This window comes from Falco peregrinus, chromosome 1, assembly GCF_023634155.1.
Source record: "Falco peregrinus isolate bFalPer1 chromosome 1, bFalPer1.pri, whole genome shotgun sequence".
In the NCBI taxonomy this organism is placed as follows: Eukaryota; Metazoa; Chordata; class Aves; order Falconiformes; family Falconidae; genus Falco; species Falco peregrinus.
In genome coordinates, this window is record NC_073721.1 from 116,481,855 (window position 1) to 116,494,384 (window position 12,530).

General features: G+C 41.0%; 1 protein-coding gene across 6 annotated transcripts in view; it reads left to right on the forward strand.

Moving 5' to 3' along the window:
• The window catches only part of PDE8A (phosphodiesterase 8A), a 157,333-nt gene that overhangs the window by 111,201 nt on the left and 33,602 nt on the right, over nucleotides 1–12,530 (forward strand). For all 6 annotated transcript variants that reach the window (XM_027792515.2, XM_055810620.1, XM_055810614.1 and 3 more), the window contains 2 exons: nucleotides 9,249–9,305; nucleotides 11,757–11,947. In XM_027792515.2, coding sequence (XP_027648316.1) covers nucleotides 9,249–9,305; nucleotides 11,757–11,947 — 248 coding nt within the window. The remainder of the gene's footprint in view (nucleotides 1–9,248; nucleotides 9,306–11,756; nucleotides 11,948–12,530) is intronic.

The window sequence follows — 12,530 nt, forward strand, 5'->3', positions numbered from 1 at the left end:
CTCCTAAGCCAGTGGAGTAACCAGTTTTGGGTCAGGTGAGGGGAAAAGGGGAGAGGAAATAGATCTCTCGCCCTTCTGGGAATTGCTAGACGCACCATTTTTATGTGGCTGCCTTTAAAGCATTTTGTGAGATAAGAGTGTGGCTGGTCCTGATTGCAAAGGGGAAAACAGAGTGGTTTCGGAGTACAAGGGCAGAGCTGCTGAAGCTCAGAGAGGTGTAATATCCACACATACATGCTGATCAGCTGCCAGGAAGGTAATGTCTCACAAGGCAATCACAACCCTTACTTGCAAGTAACCCCAGAATACCAAGGATGCCTGACTTTGGAGGACATTTTCTCTGAAGTGCAGGTATTCTAGCTGAGCCTTGAATTTTGTCAAAAACAAGCGAAATACGGGATTAGGTGCTAGTGCCTTAAAGATGACCTCTTTTTTCATCCGAAGCAATTCAGTTTCTGCATATTACACGTTCTGTTCCTGTTACCCTTAAGCTAGACTCTCCAAAAATGTAAACACTTAAAAACTACATTTAACTTTGAACAGCTGAAAATGTTCATACTAGGGGTTTTTTTTGTATTGATAAAGGCATCCATTTCTGTAACCTATGTATAGAAAGACATTATTACAGGGTTTAAAAAATTCTTCTAAAGTACAAGCCAGATCATCTAAGCTGCTGTTTTTCTCTTAGTGTGGGATATAACTACAAATGCCCTACAGCATGCCCTCACCACACAGAAATATTTGGCAATAGTTTAGTGAGCAGCCCAGGGATCCAGTGTAGGAAGAGCTCACAGCCTCCAGATGTAGATCTGTGCGTATGTGGCCTGAGAGGAGAACTTCTTGAAAAACTTGAAGTCAGAAAGTGGGGACCTTATTGAAGACCCCAATGAGCCATCTCAAATCAAGACAGTGAAGACCTAGAGCATTTTAAATTCAGTGCTGGTTGATCATAAAAGCATTTGGCAAAATAATGACCATGAGACACAGGCCAGTGTTGAGGGTGTCAGTGTCTCCAGGGTTGCTGTGGAGTGTATGATTCACATTTTTTCTCTTCTAAACAGCTGAAATTGCCAGCCCTGTGTACTTGTGTGTAGCATACAGGTCTGTAAGGGATCTTTGAATCAGGTAGATGCTGCAGTGAATGCAACTTGCTAGATTTGAATAGTTTTTGATGTGAGGACTGGTTTCCATGCAACTTTCTTCTCTTTGGACAGAACAAGTCAGTGTGGGTTAATGAGTAGACAGCTTTCTTTTTCTGGCTTGTCTGTGATTTATATTCTGCCCCTTTTTGCTGTGTGGTTCATTGAGAATAAGGACTCTCTGGCAGTATGTAGTGTGAGATTTGTGCAGTTGCTTGGCTGGAGTTGTGTCTGCTTACCTTAGAAACCTACAATAACAGTGCCGTTACCAAGTCACAAGGTAAACTGTGTTTGAATTATCAGAAACTATCATTTTCAATTTCATAGATCAGTGGGTGTTTTCCAGATATCAGCTATTATCAAATGGTCCCAATATTACCAGTACCTGCCACAGTGGGCTGGCCAGGGAGCAGGGAGCCTGACGCCACACCGAGGGATGCCAGGGCTCCGGTCTCTCTCCCTGATGCTTAGTTCCTCTGAACTTAAAAATGGAAACAGCAACCGTCTCCTCCCTCTGCAAGCTTTGAGATCTGTGTAGTAGTGCTGTAGGCACGCTAAGTGATAATGACATTTATTTTCTCACTTAAATACCCTACCAAGAGCTCAACACCCCCTGCACCCCCCAACTGTTAGCATGTTCTGTGTACAAGTTCTAACCTTTAGCAGTGGCAGGGGCTGCTGCTTGCCTTTTCGTGCTGTCGCTGCACAATGTTACCATAGCGGGACACTCGCCTGGGCCAGAGGCCACCCAGGCTTTACCACATTAGAAATAATAATAAAAGGCACTTTGGGACAGCATCGTTAATTATTCCCAACAAAACGGAATGATTCACTTTTGCTAGTGCCATGCTTGCGGCTCGCCAACCAAAGTTTAGTGTAAGGAGTAAGTGGAGAATTTGTAAGCGGTACAGAATGGGAGTTCTCAGTTGTGTCTAAAGGGTGCTAGAAGGCAACGAGCCCCATTTCACAAGAGTAGTACTCCAGGTTTGTTCTAATTTCTCTTTACTTACTGCAGTGGAATAACACTGAAGAAATGCAGTGGGGAATTAGGCGCGGAATACAAACAAGTATACGTATATAATGATGGCTGGCACAGTGGCAAGCCAGACCTGCAGCCAAAACTCAGCGGGGTCCTCCTCGGGTGCAGGGGGGGCCAGGTGAAGCTAGGATAGCCCATGCACGCCGGCACACCAGCAAAGCAGTCCCAGTCCCAGCTGGGGGTGGGTGGCTTCTGGGTGCCTTCCCTGGGACCTGGGTTAACCTGAAGCTTGCCTCCAGGCTGAGCAGTGGAAGAGGGGCTGGATTTTAGGGGTGGTAAAGGTGATGTCAAAAGGTCGGGAGTAAGTTTTTCGTGGCTGACAGGGCTAGCAGCCTGACTTGAGAGCTCTGGCAACGCATTATGCTCAAAAAAGCTTTCCTTCTTGCAGAAACTGCAAGCTGTCCAAATTCTGTGTTGCTAATGATGTGAATCAGAGGTCAGAGTTTGGCTCTCAGGAGCTCGTTTATGTAAAACTGGTTCACAACTGGTACTAAAGAAATGGATTAAGATGATGGAAGGTATAGAAATGGATTAAGATGATGGAAGGTATGTTACCCCATCACATACACTGTCTGTTGTATCATTACATGGCAGCTTCACGGATAATTCTTCTAGGAATCAATTTAAAACAGAAAATAGATAAAAGGAAAAAGGTGCTGGAATGGAACCTCAGATGATCTTCAGACCTTGTAATATAGATCTAAATCTGTATCATTTTGTTGATGGAGGTGCATCAGTGGGAACCTGATTTAGATTAATGCAAATGCTAGATTTTATCAAAGTAAATTGCACTGAGCCAGGATGCTACATTATGTAAATTACCAAGTCTGTGACATTTTTCTACATCCTTTATGAAACAGAAATAGGAAAAAATACCAAGTGCTGGAATTAACCTAGGTTTCATCTAGGTTGAACAGCAGTTTTGGTAAAATTTAATTGCCTTTCAGAACTCCTGTCTTTGTATTTCAGCAAAGAATCAACTGACTACATACAGCCTAGGGTCTTTGAGAGCCAGGCTTACCTTTGTCCTTGAATTTGTTGAGCAAAGGCAGAAACCTTGGATGCTTTGTTCCATCTTACTCTTTATTCAAACTGCTGCAGCCTCCAAACAACACAAGAAGTAGCTGCATGGAGCCAGACTCCCACTTCATTTGTACTGAAGTAAATCTCAGCATATTCTCTTTGCATTTGGTGGAATTACTCTGAATTTTCACTGTTGCTAACCAGGTCAGAATTCAGCCTATGAATTATAAAATTCATTTTGTGCTCAGAATAGTTGGGTGTGTTCGGAAGATCTGCTCAGCCAGCATTTTATGTAACTTGTACCAATGTCAAGTATGTAACAAAACGGTGTTATCAAGGTCTGCAAAGAAGATGTGAGCAGTGATGTTAAGTTTTTAGCAGAAATTGCATGGAAAATAGGTAGCTAAATCTTAAATTCTCTACTTCGGTAGATTTCCACTGAGAAAGAAATAGGTAAATGACCATGGATTGGATTAGTATTCATATATTTCAGAAAGTGATAAAGATCGTTATAAGTAAAGAAAAATGTGAATAGTGAAAACCTACAGTTGATCCTGAACAGGGAAACTTTCATTGCCCAGAAGTGTTAGCCACACTGTCACACACTCCTCTGTTGAGATAAAGGCACCATACTGGTATGACCTGGGTGGACCAGATCCTGGACCTGGTCATGTCAGTTTATAGCGAGTGGGTTATTTCCTAGCTTTCAGCATCCAGGAGGATGCTGATGATTCTGATAAAGGGCTTTATCATGTAGAATTCAAATATCCTCTGCTAATAGATCCTGAATCAGTTAAAACTTAAGGTATGGTATAAAGCTATGAGTTCATTTGAGCTTTCGTTTTCTGGGATGATAAATCTATGCTTAAAACCAGCAGGTTAAGAAAAAGGATATTTTTTCCTTTGTAAAGTTGATCCCTCTGTTTTTCTTAGAATTATCAAAATTCAGTTTAACAGACCTGTAGCTCCTAGCATATGTTGATGATCAAGAATGTCAAATCTTGCTGTGATGACTTAACTCATACTGATTTATATCATGTCCCTAGTATATGCAGAAAACTTAAGTATGTATTTTAAAATTTGATAAAACACTTTGTTGTGATGTCTCAAAATATTGATCTGAGTAAATTTTGCTGGCTGTAGTCCATTAGGACCAGCAATATCTCTTATGTCTAATCATTGTAGTTAATCTGTGTTATACATTATAATGAGTCAGAGCCTTGAGGGTGAAGTGTATTTGAAGAGGCAGTTACATAGTGTTAAACTACCAACAGAAATTCTCTTCTCGTGGTCTGCTTTCTAAATGCGGACGTTAGCCAACCAGCAGCAGGTTCCCTCTGCAGTCCATTCAGCAAAAGTTTATGTCACTTCTTTGTTCAAGTCATTGCAGGAAAAATAAGGTGTCGAGCAGCAGGAGGAGAAATGCTACCAGCAGCCCTTTAGGGAGGGATACTAGCAAGAGGCCAGGGCTGTGTGTGGTGATCAGATGCCGAGAGGACGAGTCATTCTTGTCATCCACACAGCCCCGTCTGTGGCAGAAAGGAAGCGAGGGCACAGTTGTGCATTGTGGAGGAGGATTTCAGGTGCATACTTCTGCTCCCCAGGATGCCAGCAGCTCCCCAGCCAGCCCTTCCCCTGAGCGGGTAGTGCTGCAGTGGTCGGCAGCCCCAGCTCCGATGGGAGTTACCTTGAGCTGTGCAGGGCTCTGCTTTAGAACGTCCCGCAAAAGCTTCATAAAAGAAGCGACTTCAGAAAATCAGCCTCCAGAAGGAATGTGTTTGCTCCTCTGTAGCAGTATTGCATGGCAGTTAATATCCAAAGGATTTTTTGGGGGCTGACTCTGCCCTTTTAAGAGGTTTGCTCTCCTCTCCGATTGGTGATGGTAAGAGAGGCATTTTGGAGAAAGCCAAGATATGAGACCTCTAGCAAATAGGAGACCTGTGGGCTGCTTTGAAGTGTCCCACATGCCAACCAGGCAGTTTATCACCATAGGGAGCGTGTGGATCAGGCTGGCTTTATTTCCACTCTTTATTCCTTTCTACATTTATTCATTGAGAAAGTTCATTTCAAGTTTTTCTAGCTGTAGGAAGAAAAATAAAAACAACCCAGCAACCATGAACAGACCATTCCTGTAGATTCAGTTCTGGTAAAAGGCAAAGAGTGACTCATAGCGAGAAATACTTTACCAGGTTATATCAGGTCAACATTGAGTTTGTTGTGCTTTAATCAGACCAGTCACAGTTGTTGGGGTCTGTCTTTTTAAAGCTTATTTCAGTTGTTTTTATTTGCCAAACATTCACTTTTCTATGGACATTGGAAACATGAAGTATTTCAATCTGCAATTTCGATGTTTGCATTGTAGATGCTACAACATGCAGATCATTTCTAGCTAGTGTCAAGCTGCACAGCGCAGTCAGTAGAAGATAACCCCCCCTGACAGCTATCGTATGGGTGGGTAATGCCCATTGCCTGGGACACATCTCACTTTGTGCCGGGGCTAGGCCTCCTTTGACAGGACAGAAAATACAGTGTTCAAATAAGAAAGGCAAATTTGGGGGAAAGTAAGTACTACCAGCAGTAGTTAGCAGATCAGAGGATATAAAATGGCTTCAACTGCTATGTGTAAGCATTTAAACTAGTCTGGAGTTGATTATCTGCTCTGTCTCTAAGCAGAGGGTGTAAACACTCGCTGCTGCAGTAACCAAGCTGCTGTCTGCAATTAAAGCTAACTAGTAGCTGCTGACCTGCAGCCTGCTATTACAGGCATCTCTCGCTCCCCAAACCTCGAGAAACTAAGCTGCAGCTATTGTGGATGTTGCAGTAGCACAGATGAGCCCAAAAGGTTTGCATTTTCAACAGCCTGAGAATTAGTTACTGTTGTAAACTATTCTGGCGTTTAGATGTCTTTGAGACCATGAGCCCTGCTGCAATGAGAACAGGCTACAGCGTCAGAAATCTGCAGCAGGACCCCTTCCTACCGTCTGTTCGGTTTGATCCCTGGCTCCAAGTTATAGGATGGCCTCTAAGGTTGTTTGGCCAAGGAAGAATTTTCAAAAGACTTACATTCATAGTCATCGTGCTGAAAGCATCCTGGACTCAAGTCTTGCACAGTCACATACGCTGTACTTACTCGTGAAGTTTGCATCAGCAGCTCTTTGGCAAGGGACCCAGCTCTATCACCATCAGTTCCAGGAACCTACAACTAGTTCTACCTCTCTGTCTTCTCATACGCTTTCTTGCAGGTTTGTGCCTGCCTGGAAGGCTCTCATGTGCATAAGTCACATTTGTCAGTCTGAAAATATACTTGGGGTTTTGTTTTTCAAGTAGGAAAGAAACTTCAGGGAAGAAGTAGCAAAAGGTGTGAGTGAATGAAGATGTGTTTGTGCAGTTACTATACATGTGAGCTTTGGCTGGGGTTGGTTTTGTTGTAAGCTTGCGGCGTTAGAGGTATTCTTAAAGCTCACTTAGTTCACCGATAGTTGAGAGTTTCGGCTAATCCTTGCTGACGCCTTGATTTTTGACACAGTACTTAATCGCATGTCACTTCTCAGCGCTACTAGCAGCACACAAAAAGTTGAAATGATTAGTCAAGTTACTTGCACAGATTTCAACAGGATTAAGAATTAACTGGAGTTCACAAAAATTTTCCAGCTGAGATGCAGGCCAGGGTTTTTCTTCTACTCAGGACAGCAAGTTAACGTGTAGCCAGACAGTTTATCTCATTTGGGCAGTGCTTGTAACTTAAGCTTAAATGGTGCATAGACAGGAATTTTCAGTCTAGAAATGGCCACAGGTTGCTGGCAGAAAAGTGATTTCAGGCTCAGTCCTTTAAATGCTTTGATGGCTGTTCATTCACAACCTTTTTAAAGGAAAGAAGCATCAGAAAAGCAGTAACTGGCAATGCTGGGTTGATCTCATTTGTTAAAATTCCCCTTGGACTGGGACTGGTAGTCCAGGGGTACACTGGCCTGATGGATGGGGTTTTACATACCCCCAAACACCAGTGGAGTTCAGCTCTGGATCTGAACCTTGCAGCTCAGGCCCATCTCTTGGTGAAACTGGAAACACTTGCTGCTTTATGCTGGCAGCTGGAGTGTACAAAAACAAATGTTTCAAAATTTAATTTGAAGTGTGGTTATGGTCAGAGAAGTGACTGTAAAAAAGGCATCTTTTACTCAATAGATACACTCCCTCTGTGTCCTTCAGGCATTTCTGCTGATCTTACTGATTTGGGACAAGTAGTTACTACTGTCAGTGCGGCAAAACCAGTAACACTGGTGCAAAGAGCTGGATTCCCTTCTGCTATGTGCATTATCAGCATATGCATTTGCTATTTTCTAGTGCAGATTTTGAATAACTGGATGATGTGCCACAAAGGAGAATAAAGCAGCTTGATTTTTTCAACTGAAGAGATGTTCTTGATCTCAAAATTAGAAAAAAACATACTGAAGCATACTTAAACTAAGCTGATCTGACCAGGATGAGAGTAAATCTGAAACCCCTCCATGTCATTTTGACATGACCTTTTAAAGACCCCCTTAAATAACATATGCAAACACTGGTTCCTGGCTTGTTTTTGCAGACACTACGTTGCCATTTTTCATTGAGTCATGTTTCTTGCTTATTTAATGTTGCAGCAATGGCTTCCAAGTTGATGAATAGATAAAATCACACGTGAGAAAAACTGAGGGCTGAGCAATGGAGCAGCAAGGTCATAGAAAGAATGGAGCATGCAATTCTAAAAGATTTATCTGTGGGATGTGCTGATGAGTCTTTAAAATTACTTATTAGAAGAAGTCTAGGCTGCAAAGCAATAACTCTGATCTTCAAGTGTGGTTTTACTTTGAAAAACAGCAATGTAAAAAAGCCACCTTTGTGCTCAACAGATCGTTTCTTTGTACATATGAATCAAGAGATGTCTTCCGTTTACTGCGTTGCCAAAATTGATTTTCTTTTGCTTTTTTACTCCGGTTACCTTTGAAGAGTCTATGTAAAGTCCAAGGACCATTGGTTGGACTCTGTTTCCTGTTTTGAATCAGGAGCATTGTTATTCCTGCTTTTTAGTTTTCATTTCTGAGACAAGAGGGGAAAAGTATTTAAGCACATGAAAGTGCAGATACTCGCCTCATGGGAATTCCCAAAGAACCTAACCTGCGTAATCCTATTGGAGTCTCCCTCTGTATTTGTGTGTTTAACTACTTTAGAAAGTCCATCCCATACCAATTGAAGAGTCATTCATGTTCAAGCTTGATTAATGATTAATTGTATCAAAAAGAAACAGTTGCGATAAACATCACTTCTGGTCATTGACCTCCATTCCTTGAAGTGACACGTGAGAAGGAAGGATCCCAGCTCAGTTTGTGCATCCTAAGCTACACTGTTTGCCAGTGTTACTTGAACAGAATCTAATGTGGGAAGCGCTGGCATGCAGAAAGCATGACATATGACAGCTTTTTTCCAGGGTTTTTCAAAGCAAAGTTGCATGCTGAATATGTGCTTTGTCAAGTACAAATATCGGTGCTGAAACCTTCCCTGGAGGGGCTGGGTGGGAAGGACGGAATGCACCAAAATGCTCTTGGAGAAATGAAATCAGTGTGTTTGCATAGAACTCCTGGGCACCTCTTACATGGGAAATTCGAAGAGCAGAGTTACATATTTTGGCCTTTCTCCTGGAGGTGTAGTGTTTTTTTGCATTTTAAAAAAAAGCAATTTTTAAACACTTCCGTGTTTTGCAGAACAGCTGAAGTGATACAGAGGATACAGAAAAATAAGTCTGTCTAGCAAACTTTCATGACAATCCATTACTCTATGTTTAAAGTAACAGTAAAAAAATACTTGAAGAATAGCTTGTTGATTTCTAACTGTGTTAATGCAGCTTAGCATATAAATTTACAAAAGCAGAATAAGACCATCATGAAGAAGCCTCATAATGATAGCAATATATCTGTGAGACAGTGGTAAATAAGAAATGTGCTCTCTAACAGTGCTAATTTTTCTTCTTACCTAGGTGTATATGTATTAATAAGATCCTTTCTTATTTCTTCTAGGCACCAGTAACGGATGTGCAGTTTGGCCCTATGAGACTTCATCAAGATCAACTTCAGGTAATACAACAGTTCAAACCGAAGTCTTAATTTCTAAAACATCACAGATGTTAGCTTAAAATTCATGACTGGAATTTTTGGGGGATAGAGATCTTCACAGAGCATTTTTGTCAAGTGTTTACGTGCACCTAACAGACATTTTTATCCCGGCATTCTATGTGTATCCTAAAAATCCTGCCTAACTCTTTGCTCCGGCCATCTCTCAGCTCATAAAAATAGAGGTATCTGTAGTTCTTTGTGCTATCAGTTTGCTTGTAATCAATTTAATGTGTGCCTTGTTTTGTATTCTACTGGTAGTCAATTCTTAATCAAAATCTCATCAAAATGGTACTAAGCCAAATGTCCCGTCGAGGTCTATTCCACTAGCATTATTACTAGCATCAACCAAAGTTGCAATATCATCACACAATATAGGAAGTGAGCTTGGCAATGTATGGTTTTTTGTTATTCATTGTTGACTGGCATTAATTCATCCTCTTTTATGTCTTTATTAATGAAGGTCATTTGTCAATTGTTCCCTTATTTTGTCTGGGATGTGCATGAGGTTTGCAGATACAGGACTCCTTTGGAATTCCTCTGAAAACTCTCTTGTATCCCAAGGCATACAGAACCATTAATAATCCAAGATGTTCCTCAGTCAGTAATTACAAAACTCCTGGGTGGAAGTAATTTGGACTTGATAATTTGGAAATGTCTGTCTTCAAGAACTGCAGTTCAACATCTTCCGGACCTGTTATCAGAACAGACAGTAATATCACCAAACATCAGATCTTAGGACAGCCTCATCCAGCTGTTCCCTAAGTATAAATCAGAAACATTCCTTGACTATTTCTGCCTCTTTTATTGTTCTTAATGTTTGTATTGCTTTTGTCCAGTCACAGGCCACTCTAAAATTATACCAATTTGTCCTGGTAATATAGCTGGCAGGCATGAGGGAAGGAGAAGTTAGACAACACCACATTTGTGCCAGAGTCCATCATACAGCTCTGATCTGCTGCTTTTCTGTGCTATTGCTGAAAACCATTCTTAAGTGTTACAGATTAACTTCACTAAATATAGCCCAAACTATGGCATGTTTTTGCAAAACAGTTTTGCAGGTTGCTATAAAAGGAATCTGAACTAAATGAGTACAAAGTCCTTCATTCTTACAAAAGTATGTACTACACAGAAATGTTAAGATTTACTGGTAGACATTTCACCAACTTGGTCCAAAGTGTAACCAGCACTGGAATTCCTAAAATCACCCAGAAGATAAAGGACACTGGGATGTGGTGCAAGTTACACATGCTCCACATTATTTTCTGACCAAAACATACATCTTAAGTGTGGTTTGAATAAATTACTGGAAGGTTGGTGTCTTGAGACAATAGCCCAAATGCTGGTTTAGTTATCCATCTTTCCAAAAGGCTGCATATACTGAGTCATCCACAAAATCAACATTAACACAGAACTATAGTCTGCCATTCTGTGTGTTCTTTCAAGCAAAAGAAGTTTTCTTCTACAAAACATTATCCTGATACAAAGCACAATCACATCAGTGAGAGTCTTAGCAGGCTTTGTGTTTATCTTCTGTACCATATTCAATCGTAGAATTTGAAATACATTTTAGAAGGAATTGGGCCTTATCCTACCTGTAGTATGTAGGCATTGTATTGATATTAAAAAGGCTCAGAAAGGTTAATATTATTGGCAATTACCTAATGTTAGGACAGAGCTGATAGTGGCTCACAGATCTGACTTCCAGTTCTGGATTTCAGCCACGGTAATCTCCTTCTGTGTTACAAATCCCATGGCAAGCTTTGCTTAGGAGTCGCGTGGGGACATACTTCATATGCAGAGGTACTGCCTGTGATTCCAGTCTCGCATGAGTTCATCTCAAGCAGCCTATCTGTAGTTTGCAGAAACCCTGCAGAGTGGGCTGCATCCAGTGCTGTGGGGAGCTAGAATGAGATGAAAAGGAAGGCACGTTTTTCATCATGCCATTGAAGCACTGGTAAATACCAATTCACACAGGGTGAACCATGACTTTTTTTTTTTTTCTGGAATATCATCTGGCAAGAAAAATAGAATCCAAGAAAATAGTTGTATACGAGGCAATTTCAGTGAAGAAAAGTAGACTCGCTGTTATAGCATGTACACTGCCTGAAATATATGTATCTAGTCGCAACTGATTGCCCAAGCTCTCTTTGTAACTAATGATGAGAGAGCCACTTCCCGGCCTTGTTCATCCCATGTGGATATAAATGGCTCTGGCACACAAGTTTTATCCACTTGAAACACCTCTGTATACAGACAATTTATAAAAAGCAATAGTCTGTAGAAAGCAATTCGGTTAGAAACAATGGATTAAGCCTTGGAAGTGGCTTTACAAAACGTGTTAAGAACAGGCAAAAATCACAGAATCTACTGTACATGTAAGATGTTTGTAATGATTCACTGTCTTTAACTCAGGTACTTTTAGTATTTGCCAAAGAAGATGACCAGAGTAACGGGTTCCGTTGGGCATGTGAGAAAGCTGGATTTCGGTGTAATATTACCAGGACACCTGAATCTGCACTAGAATGTTTTCTTGATAAACATCATGACATTATCATTATTGACCATAGACATTCCAGATACTTTGATGCAGAAGCATTATGCAGGTAAGCAACATTTCAGTGTAATCAATGCTTAACTATATAGCTGACACATCATCAAAGGTTTTTTTGCTTTTATATGACCCTTTTATAAAATTGGTCAAATATTGGGGGTTTTTTGGACAGGTGTCCATTGGCAGCATCAAATACTGTTACCTCAGTGCTTTACATCTTACAGCTGCAGCATTTTTGGTTGTGTGCTAGGGTATCTGGAGCTTAAACTGGCTTGGAGCCACAGTGTACATATTTCTTGCCATAGTGAACTGGTTTGGTTTGGTTTACGGTTGTGGGGTTTTTTTTTTCCAAATACCTGGTTCGTTGTTTGCACATTAAATTAACTGTGAAGATAGCTTGTGCCACCAAGCAATGTAATGAATACATTCACTTCATTAGCGTTCTGAGCATTAGTGTTCATTTTTTGAAATACCACTTGCTGTTGAGTAACTCCAGATGTGGATAGGAAATATTTCGTGTGCACGTTTCTGTATCTACAACACTTGAAAATCTGTTATGAAGAGCAAAGTTGCAAACTAAGTCCAAAAATACTTCTACAAACTGCGAAGTATGAAAAAAGGGGGAAAGGGCTTGC